This window comes from Idiotropiscis lumnitzeri, chromosome 1 (genome assembly GCF_059441095.1).
Source record: "Idiotropiscis lumnitzeri isolate Australia: NSW breed Sydney's pygmy pipehorse chromosome 1, RoL_Ilum_1.0, whole genome shotgun sequence".
Classification (NCBI taxonomy): Eukaryota; Metazoa; Chordata; class Actinopteri; order Syngnathiformes; family Syngnathidae; genus Idiotropiscis; species Idiotropiscis lumnitzeri.
Window position 1 is genome coordinate 39,976,290 of NC_142391.1, and position 15,787 is coordinate 39,992,076.

The 15,787-nt window shown below is 40.9% G+C and overlaps 1 protein-coding gene across 6 annotated transcripts in view; it reads left to right on the forward strand.

The window, feature by feature from the left end:
• Positions 1-15,787, forward strand: part of fbrsl1 (fibrosin-like 1) — a 280,246-nt gene that overhangs the window by 242,685 nt on the left and 21,774 nt on the right. For all 6 annotated transcript variants that reach the window (XM_088300656.1, XM_088300613.1, XM_088300637.1 and 3 more), the window contains exon 7: positions 889-937. In XM_088300656.1, coding sequence (XP_088156782.1) covers positions 889-937 — 49 coding nt within the window. The remainder of the gene's footprint in view (positions 1-888; positions 938-15,787) is intronic.

A 15,787-nucleotide genomic window follows, 5' to 3' on the forward strand; every position in this document is an offset into this window, starting at 1 on the left:
TCTGTCCCTCTAGTACTGTGATTCACTGTTCATTTGTTACATATGTTCCCGTTGTGCTATGTAAAATACAAGCACAGCAGTCGAGAACACTTGCAACCGATGAGTGGAACATATGTTCGCTTGTACGTATTCATCTTTTTACATTTCGCAGCCCTCATGAGAGGAATTAAAGTGTGGAAATGTGGATTTAAAACAAAGCCAACAAATATGCTGAGAACTTTAGCCTGGGTAAATCGTTCAATTACTTTTTGTTGAATTGGCGTGGTGGATTTGTGTGGCTTGGTCTTTTGTGCAGTCAATTTATTGGATGCGTGGGGCCTTTTATGAAGCAATGCAGTGCAATGTCAACTTTGAAAGAAAATTGTCTTCATGCTTTTGGAATTAATTTGCCGTTAGATGCTTTCACTATGTTTGACACAACGTGCGTTTGACTGACTGTAATGTGAAGTTGTGTTGACAGATTGTGCGAGATGATGCAGTCTTGGATTTAGTGATTGATATCGGATTGCATGATCTCTTGCATTTAAATTAATTACGTACTACTGGATATATCGGATGATTTGAAGAAATGAATGATTCTGAGCGGCTTCCCGCATTTCAACGATGATGCAGCACAGCCACCTCTCTGACTATGGTGTTACTTATTTTTGAGGTGGCTCAACAGTGCCACCTAATGTTACCTCACTAAAAGCAAGTCAGGGGCCATCAGGTACACAGGGAGCATTCTTTAGCAAATTCTGAGCACTTAAACCATATTTGTAGCAGAATAAGCCTCAAGCTTAGGTTTTTGATGAATAACCCAATTATCTAAGAGCGGGTTGACAGAAGTTTGCCACTGATTCAGCTGAATGAACGCATCTGCTAAAGCACTGCCTCTTCGTATTGCAGGTGTCTGACGTAGGATCAGAGAAGCTCTTTTCTCCCACCACACCCAAAGGTAAGAGCCCACTTCTTTGTCTGTTCTCCCACCAGGGTTCACGTCACTGTCTAAATCATGTAAATCCGACTCCGCTATGAAATCCCACAGTGAACATTCAGATTTAAATATGAGCAGCCGTGAACTGAGCTGAGCAAATGCAAATGCGTGCGTTTTTCTTTTTTTTTTTTTTTTTTCCAGGGTGAGGAGTGGTGTTTCCTTGCTGACACTGCCAGAGGCTTAGCCCTCTTACATATTGGTTCATTAGAGGGGATTTAGAGCCTCTCTGCCACATGCTCCCTCAAATGGGAACTTCCCCTCAGGCAATACAAGCTCTCCGACAGCAGGCCTGAGCCATAATGGATGCCAAAGGAAAAGAGAGAGAGCTTTGTCAGGCGCTTGGTCTGTGTGTATTTGCCAAAATGTGCTTTGCCGTTGCAATGGAATACATACAAAATTTGTTTGAGTGAGGTGTTAAATTCTTAAATTGTATATGAAGGGAGGTCACGTAAGGAGAGGTTTAATCAGCCTTGTGCTACATGGCTGCACATGAACTGCAAGCACACGTAGAAACACAAATCCATTGTCTTTCACATTCCCTCCTTCATTGTTAGCCTGAAAATGAAGAAATCTTCGGTTGTCGTAAATGTGCTCGAAAAGGTTGGGTTAGGACACCGACATTACGTCAGTGCAATCCAATCCGTCGATTGTTTTTCTGAGCGACATCATTGGCTAATGTAGCCGTAGAGCGAAAGATTAGAATTAGTAGTCAGAAAGCAAGAGGTAGGAAAAGAAATGGCTGTGTGATGAGTACATTTGATGACATTGAGGAACGTATCATGCCTCATTTTCATAACCTATCAATATGGCAGCCCACGGGCTGTTTTGCTGTGGTTTAGAATGAGGCGTATGTGTCCCATTGCTTGTCTCGCACACAGTCCTGTGGGCCCACTGAAACACACGCTTGCTTCTGTTCACCAAGCATGTCAAACTGGTTGGGAGACACTCAGGCAGATGCACACAAACATGACATACATTACATGTATATTTAATGATGTGATGTTTATCTTGCACTTTCCAAAGTAATGATTTGCCCTGCTTTGCTTGTTTCTCAGAATTGTACTCCTTTGTGAGCTTTATTTGGGTTCCCAGCCTGGCTTATGATAGTTTTTGAATTTGAATTATAGTTATTTTTTATTTAATTTTGAGTTTTGCTTTCTAAATTTAGTTTTAATTATTTTTTCCGGGCGGCTTTGTTAGGTTTTATTAGTTTCAGGTTTTTTTTTTTTTTTTTCAAAAACACTTTGTTCCAGTTTAGTTTTAGTTAGTTTTAGTATTAGTTTTAATTTAAAAATGACTTGTGTGCAAGATTGTTAAAAAGACCTTGTTAAGTATTGTGTAGTCAAAATTCAACCAAAAATATTTTAAAACATTTTGAAAATGCAGGCTAGTCTTTACAGTTTTAGCTGTCCACAGAGTTTGAATTACAATCAGGGCAGTGCATAACACAGCTTCTAAAGTTAGAGTTAAAGTCAAAGCAGCCAAAAAATTATAAAGATGAAAAAAAATGAAAATAAAAAAAAGATTAAATAAAACATACATAAGTCGAACTGGAGTGTAGGTCGCTTTTTTTAGTAATTTGGTTTTATTTTACAAAATAAAAACACATTTCATCTTGGAAGGCAAGTTATAACATTAATAAGAAAAATTAAGAGCACGCTGAATAAGTATAAGATATGCTAACACAGTGAAGGTTATTTGGCTAATTTAGAAAAATAAGACGAGAAAAGGTGTCCAGTGTTCATGTTAACTCAAGAACCTTTAAACCAGTTTGTTTAATATACAATTTTTATACATTGTATTTCGTATGCATATGAATCAAAAAAGGAAAGCACTTTTAACCCAGTGTTGTGTTTCGGGCTGAGTTAAATGACAAGAGCAGGTGAGCCAATCAAGCCAAAACCACACACTAACTCGTCTCGTCGGAGCGACGTCATCTGCTGGCCATTTTTTATTAGCGACTACTTGATGACGTCGCTTCCGTGCGACACACATTTGGACAAACTAAAACTCCTAGACGAGTCTTCTACCTTCTCTTCTTCCAGCTGCAGTAATATCGAAATAAATACATTCAAAATCAACTCAAGGTCTTGTGTATTAAATTAGCTGCGAAAGATGAAAACAGGACCTTTTTGCTAAAATTCATAGTTTTTGTGAGTTTTGTAAACATAAAATATAATTTAGGTTGGTTTATGTATTTTTTAATCATTTTCATTTTTTTATTTTGTTAGCAAAATAGTTTTTTTGTTGTTGATGTTTTTTTCCAATTTTAGTTATTTCGTTAGTTTTCGTTAACTAAAATAAACTAGGTTCCCAGTAATGCGTGCAAGCACTTGGGGTTTGATGTGCTAATGTTCACAAGTCTGTTCAGGTAATGAGACAGTTCAAGTTAAACAGAAGACAGCAAGCCCAACACTCTCATCTTTGGCCGTAAAATACGGTAGTAATGCTCACGGAAGCCGGTTTTGGGGGAACCAAGACAACATTGCCTTCTTTCTCTCGTATTTATTTTGTACCATTTCTGCTATGATGGTCTTTTGACACCTTGGCAACTAATAGAACGAACCAGCCGTTCTCTGAGGGTTATTACCCAAGAGCTTCTACATTCTCTTCTGGGTGCTGTCTGCGTTCTTTGTGGAGTCGCAGAGGCCAAATATTATTGTTGACTCTTTTCACTTGCTTGAAGGCGAATGAGAAACTAAATGCATTTGAGAGCAAGTAGAAGGCTCCCCTGCAGCAGAAGCACTTTCACTTTAAGGCCTAACATTTCACAAAGGTGCGCTTTTGGAAGTGATGGGAAGTTAGCACCAACCTAACAGTGGCCAAAAATGTAAAAGGAACACTTGGAATTTTTTGTGAGTGTGTTGAATGTTGTATGTGCTTTGACACTAGAAAATAAATTCCATTGCAGATGTTACGTAGGTATACCACATGGTCTCACAACAGCAATAAAACCTAGGGCATCTTGGGATAGCGAGGGAAAAAGATTGGTAGAAAACTTATCTCTGAAGTGGATTTGTGCCCTTGTAATCCTGATTAATTTTGACCCGTTGTGCTCATTTTAAACAGAGCATTACAGTAAGCGTGAACACAGCAAGCTCCGGGGTGAAACCAGGAGCTTAGCGGCTTTGGGAGGCTTAACTGCAGATGGCATTTTAAGCCGGACTTAATAAATTGTTTCCATTAAACTTACCGGCCCACACATACTGGATTAGAAGAATGGAACAAAAGAGAGAGAGGCGAGGGAGATGCACACAAATGCCATCATGCACATCTGACTCTCTGCTGTCATCTTCCAGAGGCCACATGAGCGTTGAGAGAATGCTGGGTAAGCACTGTGTGCAAGGACATTTTAGAGCTCATGCTTGTCAGTGATGACAGATGACCATTTGCTCAACTGACATTTGTAAGTATTTTAATATGGCAGTGAATATATATTCCATGCGATAATATCAATAGTGGGATATTGGCAAATGCAATATGCATATAACTATAGGTTTGATGTGCATTTCCGTGCTTTTGTCTGAATTTGACGAGTCAGCAACCAAATACACATCACGTGACCCCATCACAAAATCTAGCAGAAGACATACGGACGGTTAGTAGGTTAACCGCTACGTCATAGCAGAAGCCAATGTATGTGTGTCTGTCATACGTCTTCTCCCCATCATCACGTTAATGATTATTTGCTGCAAAATTTATAGTCCCTCGACTCACTAATCAACCACTATGTCTACAAGTAAATGGCTTTTGTTCAGGCATTGCTGTTTGCTGCACATCAACAGCAGTGTTATGGTTTCCCCCGCTTCTCATCCCTTACCTCCTTTCCTTGCAGCTCAAGCTTTCAGGAAAATGAAATGCCATTTTCCCATTTTCACCGTCTGGGTTGTGAATTCCAGAGAAGGGAGAGTGGATAGTAGGAGCACCAAGGTCAGGTGCAGAGGGATTGAGTGCAAGTCGGGCATATCGAAGTAGATGAGAGAGCATGTTTGTATTCGTAGGGGCAGCTCTCCCCTGGCCAGGTCATTGTAATGTATCACTAACCTCTGTGGTCATGGTTCACCTTTTGCAGCCTCTCATCTAATAAAGACTGAATAGAGGCTAATCAGTTTTTATTTTGCCAGTATCCAGTTAGAATGGAGCAGAGGTAGACGAAAAGTGTACCGAATGGACTACGTTGCTCCAGGGCAGATATGTTGGGGAAAAACAAACATAGACAAACTTTGCTGCATTCTGAAAACTGACAATAATGTATCAGAAAGAGGTCATTAGCAATTTCTGCTCCAAATAGGAGACTCTATTGTTGTTTGACCATATTTAATGGGCTATTCACCTTTTTGCCAGCTCTTAACTTCATGGCGTCGTATTGCGTTCCTCTAGTCTTTTACCTTGGGCTCAACCAGTGCATTGTTTGCTTGTTTTTTCTGACCAAAGTAAAACTCATTTGGTTGTAGCTAGTCGGTGGACTCCTCGATGCATATCCCAGCATAGTGGCTTTGGAAAGCTTTAGGTGAACCCTCAAGAGTTTAGGGTTCTATAAGAGTCCTTCAAAAATCTTGTATCTCAGAATGGACTGCTGGTTTGAAAAGAGACAAAGGCCTCCTTCTTTGTTGCCAGGAAAGTGTCGATAAGGTCTGTTATAGATCATACTCGCCAGCATCACTATAGCCCCCCTCTATAATTAACTATTCTGACTCCTTTCAACCACCCTGCTAGAAATTATGGATGAAAATCTCTTCTGGTCAATTAGATCTCACCCCAGCACATCTTCATTCCTTTAAGTTCTTTGCCGTCGTATCCTATTGTTTTATATACATATTACAAGTGTTTTTACAAAAGGCCACCAGGCTGTTTTTAATTATATATATATATGTATATATACATATATATATATATATATATGTATATATATATATATATATATATATATATATATATATAATTAAAAACAGCCTGGTGGCATTTTGTAAAAACACTTGTAATCCCCCCAAATTAATGTGCGATTTTAGTATGGTCTGTTTAAACCAAGGTTGACATTTTTGGCCATTATACCAAAATTATTTGTGGCACAAATTTAACACTGGTCATCACCAAAAGAACAATCCTCAATATAGCCACATCCCTTGATATAAGAAGGTTTGCATCCACAAAGTCTTCCCAGAGAAGTAGAGTTCTTTCAGGTTTACATTGACATCCTGTTTCAGAAAATGAGGCAGATTGGCTGAGACAGGACCCAAAAACATTTTTAAAACAGCCATAATACAGGTTCTTCTGTAGTAATTGTTGGGTTAATGTCTCTGGAGCCAGGAATTTATATGAATGCTTGTCTTATTTATACTTATGTGCATCCATCCCTATCCAGACATTTTGAAAATTCTTAACATAAAATTATTCAGGCCATTTTTTTTTATTTAAAGTAAGAGGCCTGTTTGTATTTGTCTCAAATTGTGAGTGGCAGAAGGTCAAAGGCACCAAAACCAAGAATCGGGGTCCCCACTCCACATAAGCAGACAAACTTAAAAATTTTTTCTTACACAACAAGTTTATATTGGCTTTGGAAGTCGATGTTTGACAAGCTTTCCCTGTGTGCAACATGTTGGCCCATTTTCAAGGGGTCTGTGGTCTGTACATAGACCCTCGTGTGCATGAATTATTAACTTAAGCGCTGCTCAGCAAACTGGGTCATAATGGATTGGGTCACATTTTCAGTCAGGTCAATCTATTTCAGTGTCTGTTAGGTATTACATGTCAGGACACTTGACACCTGCCAGTTACTCCTATCAGTCCCTGTCGGCCATTTCAGCAAGTCTGTGGACTGTGATCTGCTTTTGCAACAGAGAGAGGGGGTGACAAAACGACAAACGATTAGGTCTCTTTATGTGGCAGTGTGTTTATCGACTAAAAATGGATCCACATTTAGCTGTGGAGAAGGCACAATTACACAATCATAATTAGGCCATTAACATTTTTTGGCTTGTAAAAGCTATGACCTGTGTAAAGGAATGAATCTTGCTAAATTGTTGTATACACAAAACTGTGGTACCTTAAGATTAATCAACAATTAATCGATTATCACATTAATCGACAACAGTTTTGAAATTGATTAATCATTTAAAGACATTATTTAACTGAATTAGTCCAAATCCCTGTCATCTCAGCCTCTCAATTGTAAATACTGTCAGATTTCTCAAAGTCCTCCATGAAATCACACATCTTATCTTTGTGTTTATGATTTGTGATTTATCTTTATTATTTTCAATACCACTTTTTTTCACATGAGCACTCAACTTGTGAGTACTTACCCGATACCAAGTCACCGATACCACTATTACTTTTGATACATAAAATGTGTATTATACCAATAACCACCTAATCTGGCTTCAAAGCCGCGCCGTCACCGCGTCACGTGCTTGGGAGCACACACTGCAAAGTCAGTGGCTTTGAAAGTTCCACGACTGTGGATTTAATAACGTATACTGATGCAGCACCAGCTAGCGTCATTTACATTGAGGTAGCGCTTTGATGTTCAATAAAAAGAATTCAAAAACACAGTGGGGTAGAGCTTTTGCTTCAAAATGGCAGCTCTTGGCATGACTAATTAATATACATTTAATGCAACTGTTCCACGAAAGTGAAAATTTGATTCTTCTTGGTTTCAATGGTTACAACTAGAGAGGATCTGATAAATGAACTCCGGCGGTCAGTGCACCTTGTCTCCAGTGCAACCAATCATTAAAATGTCAGGGGGGAACACAATGTATCTTAAAAAACATATAGAAATTTTGCACCGGACCTCACAGTGGTGCTTTTTGCAGCCCAATAGCATATTGCAGTCTTGTTGCTCTGCAAAGTTTTTTTTACGCTAAATATTTTTTATATCATCACTGTCGTGTGAAAAACATTTATCTCCATTTTTTTACGTAGTTTCCGCATAACAGACATCCCATCAAAATTGTACCTTTTTTTTCAACAGGACAGCAACGATAAAATGTTTTACAGTGGTGTTATAGAGATTTGTTCAATTTTTTTATTTTTCTGTAAATTGTTTTTATTTATTTATTTTATATTAAAAGCATGTATTTTATAAAAGAGTAGAGTGAGTTCTTACATTTTTGTTGTGGTGTTTCTCCCAACAAAAACAAGTACAGAAACTAATAAAGTAGTACTATTGATAAAGTCTTATCGTTACATATTGGTAATTATCAATGGCAAAGCTATGAAATCAGGAATTAGTCTGTGTTCCTTACCCTATCCCTATCTCATGCCCATCTTTGTACTTGATGCTTAAATCTGTCCATTCAGAGTCGTCGGTTCATGCATGGAGTTGATGCCACACTTCTGTGACTGAGAAAAGAAAGGACGTCATGTAAACAAGGAAGTGCCATCTGCTAAAATGAACTGAACACTCCTTTTGGGGATTGTATGCAAAGATAAAGGGGGGGGGTTGAAAAAGGATAGCTGCACAAGCTCTCTGCACATCATCTGTCTAATCTTAATCCTCCTTCTCCTCCTGCTCTTCAGTTGAGGCTCAGCCAACTGCAGCGGAGAAAGCATTTTCATTGTTTACATGGCCAGTGTCTTATCACTGCTGTCAGGCCTGAAATGTAAAGTGTCGCCTGTGATCACTTAGTGTTTTTTCACTTGCTTATACAACTCCATTCTGTCCGAGACGGGTTTTTTTTTTTTTCTGTCATGAGTTGTGTTTTCTGCTGTGCACATTTTAAGATCGTTTGTGTTAAGTGGTACAGAGCCACAATGTTATTTGCAGATGACGCTGTAACACCCATTTATGTAGACAGATGGTAGGCGATTGTGGCCAAACACAGCGCTTGGATAATGTGCAATCATTGGCAAGGGGACAGGCGTCAGCCAAGACATTCTTGTGATGATATGAACATGTTGGGAAGCAATTCTCAAAGCTAAAGATTAGAAAAGCATTGCACATATACATTTCTTTAGATTTTATGACACAGCCTTACATCAGAAGCAAGTGACAAAGAGGATATTGCCGGTAGGAGAGGAGTGGAACTCCAAAGTCAAAGAGACGTACCACCAACCTGTTCATAACTTTCCAACTATCTCCAGATGGGAGGCTGTTTGTTTAGCATTAGCGTCATAGCTTTCCACTTGTAACATATTAACATTCATGTTTCTGTCAGTGGCCTATCAGAGCCACTCAGTCTGGAAGCAATTTTACAGGCTTGGTTGTATGCTTGGTCGGGGGGTTGCTAGGGAAGGTTTACTGCGGCTAGCAAGCTAACGGCCTGAACTCAACTCACGGAGAAAGTCAACCCACATGCTCCACAGAGAAAGAGTTTATGTTCAGTCCAGTATTTCACTTGGCAAATGCGTAATTAATCATCCTTGTGTTTGTTAAGTATGTTAGGTGGTAATTCACTCAGACACAGGGGCCTCCATTTTGGCCATTTCAGGGAAGGGTTTAAAAAAACATGCACCGTGTGGTCTCCTACAATAATCAAACAGTCATCTGTTTTACTGTTGTTTTTGGCTACTGTTAAATTCCCCGCTCTGGGCCTTGGTGGAGAGGCCCGTTATGGCCTCTGACGGACTGTAATACCCCATTCAACAGAGCATTGGTTCCAACCTCCATTGGTCCTGGATTTAGGCTGCAAGTGTGTGATTGCAAGGCTGTTTGCTTTGGAAGCAAAGAGAAATTGTGGAAATCAAAAGGAGAGCGTTATATCTAAAACGGCTCTCTCATTCTCTGTCTCACTCTCGTTCAGTCTCTCTTACTTTATGAGTGTGCTTGTGTCGTTTCTTTTGAATCTGTTATTCAGTCAAGATGACCCTCTTTGAGGGAACAGTTTAGCGAATGATCTCTGAAGTCACTGGATTGAATATTGACAGATGAGAGGCTCTTCTCATCCAACATCAGTGACGTCTGACCTTATAAATATTCTTCTCCATGAGTAGACGTTTCAAATATTGGGCGAACTCTTCCCAGACAAGTGTACCATGAATTTAAATCTTAAAATATGTGTTCCTTTAATTTCCAAAAGCATTTCAGCTATCACACCTCCCATGATATGGATGTTGACCCCCTCAGCAAGCAGTGAAGACCCTTGGGTTCCTTACCAGCTGTACCACATCATTTGTTAGCAGGTTGGCCGATTGCTGACCTAATCCTGGTGGCAGGTGCCACTTGAGTCTCAAAAGTGGGGTGTTGTTTTTCTGAGAAAATGGGCCACCCGGGTCGCGATACTTTATGGTGCTTAAAAGACACTCTCAAGGGTGACACTCCCAACACCTTCCTTCACAACAATCTAAGAGCTGGCAGCAAAACAGAGAAGGGAGACTTTGTCAAGAGTTTACAAGGTTTGATGTGGTGTGGCATCTCCGCTTCGACACAGATTTGAAGTGAGTCACACACTCTGGGGTTTAATTTGGATCCGTCTAATGCTTTCAGGGTTGTTTTGTCTTCTGCTGTCTGAAATATGTCAAGCATATTTATTTTGTCTTGTTTCTTTTGTTGGTTTGTTTTGGCACCACTTTGCCTAGTTTAACATTTGTCAGAAACATGTTTTTCTTCCGGTGTCAAGTTTCATCTTGCATAGAAACGTTTTCCTCTGTTTTATTTTTGCATCCTGCCACCTTTCACAATACTCACACATATGTTCACATTTCTTCATACTGACACGCCACCACACAAATCAATTCTTCATTTGCGAGTCAAAAGTTGCGTTTTCCACCTCAAGCCAACACATTGAAACACAAAACTGTGAATGACCGGTTATGTGGAAAAACGCGGAGCTCACAAAAGTTACAGAAAGCCCTGAAAGCTAATTCATTTTGCTCGTAACACGCCATGATTTTTCTGAATATTAAAACCAATATAATTCTCATAAGAGACGCATTAGATTTCCCTCCACTCCCACTGTGCAGTTCTTGGGAGATGAGGAACACCAGTCAGTCCTTTATAAGTTAGACTCCTGCTCGTGTGTGAGGCTGTCTTTCACATTTGGCTACTAGCGTCCTTCTGCACTAATGCACAAGCCACGAATCACACCGTGGGTATGTCAGCCGGCTTGTGACGTCACTGGATCAGCGCAGGGCTGTAGATACTTTAAGTCCCCATGTTCCCGTTTCCAAGCGACCCCAGCTCCGCTTCACAGTAATGACAAAACTTTAATTTGGTCAATTCTACGGAAAAAAAAAATGTCGGGCATAATTTTTATATATTTCTCCTTGACGTAGGAGTGTGAGGTGCGTCCATCTGTCGGTGAGAATAAATGTCCGTGTGGGAATTGCGCAACAATTGGTTCTGGGCACCGCAAATGTGGTTTTAAAATTTTTATTTATAGTTTCGAGACATCCATTTTTGTGACTGCAACATTTTGTGGTCAATACAACCGAGTTGGTCAACTTTTTCCTCCTCAAAATTACAAAATTGCTCTTCAAATTAAGTCATTGATTGACAGGTTTTTTTCTTCACTTTGAACAAGGAGAGGTTTTAGTAAATTTATTTGCATAGTTTTTTTGTTTTTTTTTAATTAACTCAAGAGTTGGGGAACAAACCCACAACCTTTAATTTGGGATACGCCCACGCCACCACCTGAGTGATGTGTGAAATTTGCTGACCTCTATTTAATTTGTTCAGCCTTATGCATTGACATTCCTCTGACATTTCGTACCGTTCACACATTATAAGAAGTAGCTCACCTGTATTAAATGACTGCTAAATTTGATCTGTAGATGGCTAGCGTGTGCAATTGTGACACTGAAGAATTAACTATGAAGAACTGTTGCTTTTGCATTTTTGTTACATCAGCATTCCTGGCTTTCAAAGGTTATCATTTGAACCTCTGACAATGGCTGCTCTGCAATGAACAAACGTGAGTAGCCCAGGCACAGCTTAAGATACTCAACACTCACATGTCAGTAAAGGTGTTTGTCCTTCCCCACTCTTCCTCTTGGCACTTAATGGCAATGGCTGCTGATGTCAAAACAATGAACAAGATATAGTGAATGGTTCGGAGCTGTCAGCTTCCAATTGTTCCTCTGCATTCAGACTATGGAGTGAAAATGGAGACGTAGGAGGAGGAAAAGAAAAACATGCAGGCTCTTTCAGCCCACTGTCATGCCACTTAGGATTTGTTGACAGATTTTCACCCAGCCATTTCCTTCTCATTGATAAGTAATCAGTGCGGCACTGAAAGATAATATTATATCCACTTAGTGGCATGTGGGCTTTATACATGTTCACACATGAAGGACGGGCTGAAAAGCAGCGACTTCTGTTTGCATAGCTGAACACTCATACACTCAATCTTTGCTCGGACATGTAGACAAACGCTCCCTTTGTTGTACTCCTTACATATCATTGTTTCTTTTTCTTCTTGTCTTTCCTACCATTTTTCCCCCCATTACATTCTTTATGGATTGTGAGCCAGCTGGTGGGCTAAGAGTGGATGCTTTCCTACGGAGGACCAAAGTGATCCAGCTAAGGCGTTATGAAAGCTTAAGTAAAGCTGACACGCTACTGAAGAACTACAGCCCACACAGAGCTCGGGAACAGCCTGTGGAGAGATTTTGAAAGGGTCTTTAAATGAATGGGAGACACAGGGAGGCTGCCACTGTCCTCCCTCTGGTGTCCCATGATATAGGAGGCAGTAGTTAAGTCCTTTATTAGAAGCGGCACACGCTGTCGCCAGTCACCTTCATAATTGTGCCGCAATGTCTATTGCCTTAATCAATTGAGACAGCTGTCGCTGCGGCGTTCAAGTCCATTGGGCAAGCGTGTCATGCTAATTAATGAAATGATAAGCAAGCGTTCGCAGCATTTAACAAACTACTCCTGAAAACTGACCCTTCTTTTCAAACCAAATTCTTCCCCATGGTTCAGCAGGCCCCATTCTCTATCTGGCCACTGGCGGTCAGCCCACGGTGGCCTCGAGGCAAGAGGGATCACCGGGGTCAGTGACAGTCAATAGGTTCAAATTCCAATCTGGCAGGGTGGGCCATGTCGAGCAACCATTAGACTTGGCTTTTCTGTTGAAAGTTCCAGGATATCCCCCCCCCCCCCTATTATTTCGGAGAGCTCAGTGTCACTGACCTTAGACGACCCGCCTATATTTATAGGAAGCTGAGACTGATGGTGATGTCCCTGGAAACACATGAGCTTTGCTACAAACTGTCCCTTTGGGGGAGGAGGGGAAGCAGCGATTAAGGGATGAGCGGGCAAGTGAAGAGAGTGTGAAGGTTTATTGCTTGTCTGCAACACTTCATAGCAAGGGTTAATGAAGGTTTAACTTTGCTTTTAAACCCACTGGACTGTGGATGATATAAAAAGCTTTGGACAGTTAACATCTACACCCCTCTTCTTGTCTGTCTCTCTCTCCCTTGAGCTAAATGTGTTCCCCGCCTTTCTCTTCCCTCCCACATATGCACCATGAGAGGTGGATGGCATCTGTGTTGCGCACCATATGGCCGCAGTTAGAATTGGGATCTGATATGAGACTGAAAAGTGGATTCAGCCCAGCTTGAGTTGCCAGCTCTTTAAAACGAACATTGGATTCTCAATATATGCCTGGGCTTTGACTGTAAACGTGTTACAGCTTAACACCCATTCCCATTCTGCTGCCGTACACTCCTTTTGTGAAGACAGACGAATAATTGAAACATGCCAGCTGTCGCTTGTCTTTCGCTATCTTGGCAAGATTCCTCCTTGTCCACGGTCCTATTAACGTAATTTGCAAAAAAAAAAAAACATTGCCTTGGCGCAACTTGTTGTCAGCTTAGGGACGCTTTAGAAAGATTAATTAGTGTGAAGGAAAGCAGGCCATTACACATTTCTCTAATGATATTAATATTTGCAGTATGGCCAATCAACTTTGCTCGGCCCCTCAGTTCTTGTTACGCCAAATAATTAGGTTAAAATGATCAAATGTCATTTAGTGGCCCCCAACCACTGGACCAGCTGCAAGCCACTTTGGACCGCGCCAATTTGCAGTACTTCCAGTTTATTCATAATTAAAGGCTACAAAATATTTTATTTTGAAACGTGACCGGCTTGTCTCCATTACATCCAAAAAGTTATGAACTTGCATACAGCGGTTCACAGAGAAAAAAAAAGTTTTGGGACCACTGGATTCGGACTTCTTATCGTAGCAAAACTCTGTGCAGTTTTCTTGCTAAGAGAGTAGCGTGAACCAAATCAGTGAGTGCACATCCATCAAGCAACAGCAAAATATTGTGCCAACCAGAGCCAGCTGGGTAGAGATCAAGGCAACGTGAGTTTTCGCATCCCATTCAGCAACGTCTTTTAGCCAATATCCTGCTCTATTTAAATATCTGTCGGCTCATGGCCTCGTTTTATCAGCGCTGCCATGAATGGAGTCAACCACGGTGTTTGCCTACTAAATGAGAACACCCGATGGCCTTAAGCCTCTCCTAACACTACGTGTTCTCACCCACCCTTTCAAAAGGATTAATTTCCATACGGCTGTATCTAATCGGAAAAAAAGCGATTTGCATATAGGTTGTTTCCCTGTCTTTTGTATAAAACGGCATCGTGTCAACAGTGGGCAAGTAATTTATGGGACACGCATGCTCAGCTTTGTTTGTAAGACTTTTAGTTCAAAGGTTTATAATTATTCTCCATTCGTGAGGTCGTTGGATCAATTTTGCAGGTGACCAGGTGTGTGTTGGAAATAAATGAGAAATTGCTTCAAAGAGAATAGATTTCAAAGGCAACTGTTTTGGTATTCAAAGCCAGGTGAGTGTTGAGTGTGCAGTACTAACCTTCAGGGCTTCGACCTTTTGTTCTTCACATGGAACATGACAGAACACCTTTGGATTGATTTATTCTTTATGATGGCTACTAGCCTATCATACGCTAATTGTTGTTCCATGTTGAAAATATGCTTCGGCAAAGACAACGTTGGACTGGATTCGTCCAAGCTGTCCGACAGGGATGAGAGGGGGTCCCAAGTGAAGGGTGTGGAAAGCTGGAACAGCTGTGAAGTACCACTGGGTTCACGTCTCCCACTGGACACATTAGTCATTTCTAGGGAAGCTCACTGGCCTGTTGTCCGTCTGCTCCTTTAGTCTTTCCCCCTAATCTTCCCACCCGTGCAACCCCCTATGCTATACCCTTCCAGAAAAAAAGACACGTGCACATAGGGCAAAGGCCCAATTCCCAAGCGCTCAGCCATGACAAAAACTACGAAAAGATCAATACTACGATGAGATGACGTCTGGTGAGCTGGCGTGCAACTTCCCCCGAGGGACTTTTCCTTGTCCCCTCAGTGCTGTAACCCAACTCACAGGAGGGGATTAGGTGACTGACGGGGTGCATGTGTTTGTGTGTGTGTTGGGGTGTCGGGGCAACCTTTGTTACTCGTTCTTACCAGCTGCTTCGGTTTACAGAACAGGGCTTCAAACAGCATGTAGACACGTTCGTTCGGGATTTGACTCATATGATTGCTGGCAACGTGCTTGCTGTTTTCTCAGTACCTGAGGAGAGGGAAAGTGCATACCATGTCCAGGGCATCACATGAACTGAGCAATGCTAAATTTGGCACTGAAGTCAAATGCTACGTATGAGCACTAATTGAAAGTTGATTTTGGTGTGAGGAGTAATAGCAGAAAATTTAAGTTAGTCTGGGATGTAAAACAGAAGCATTGTGGGGAATTGAGTTTAGCAACAGAGTCAGAAAATCCGTCCGCGTGTAAATGACTCAATTTCGATCTAAACCTCTCTTTCATAGTAGCACGGCGGTGATAAACGAGCATCTAAAAAGGAAACACGTTGCAGTTGTTGCTCACTTTCATTTCTGACTTGTCTGGAAG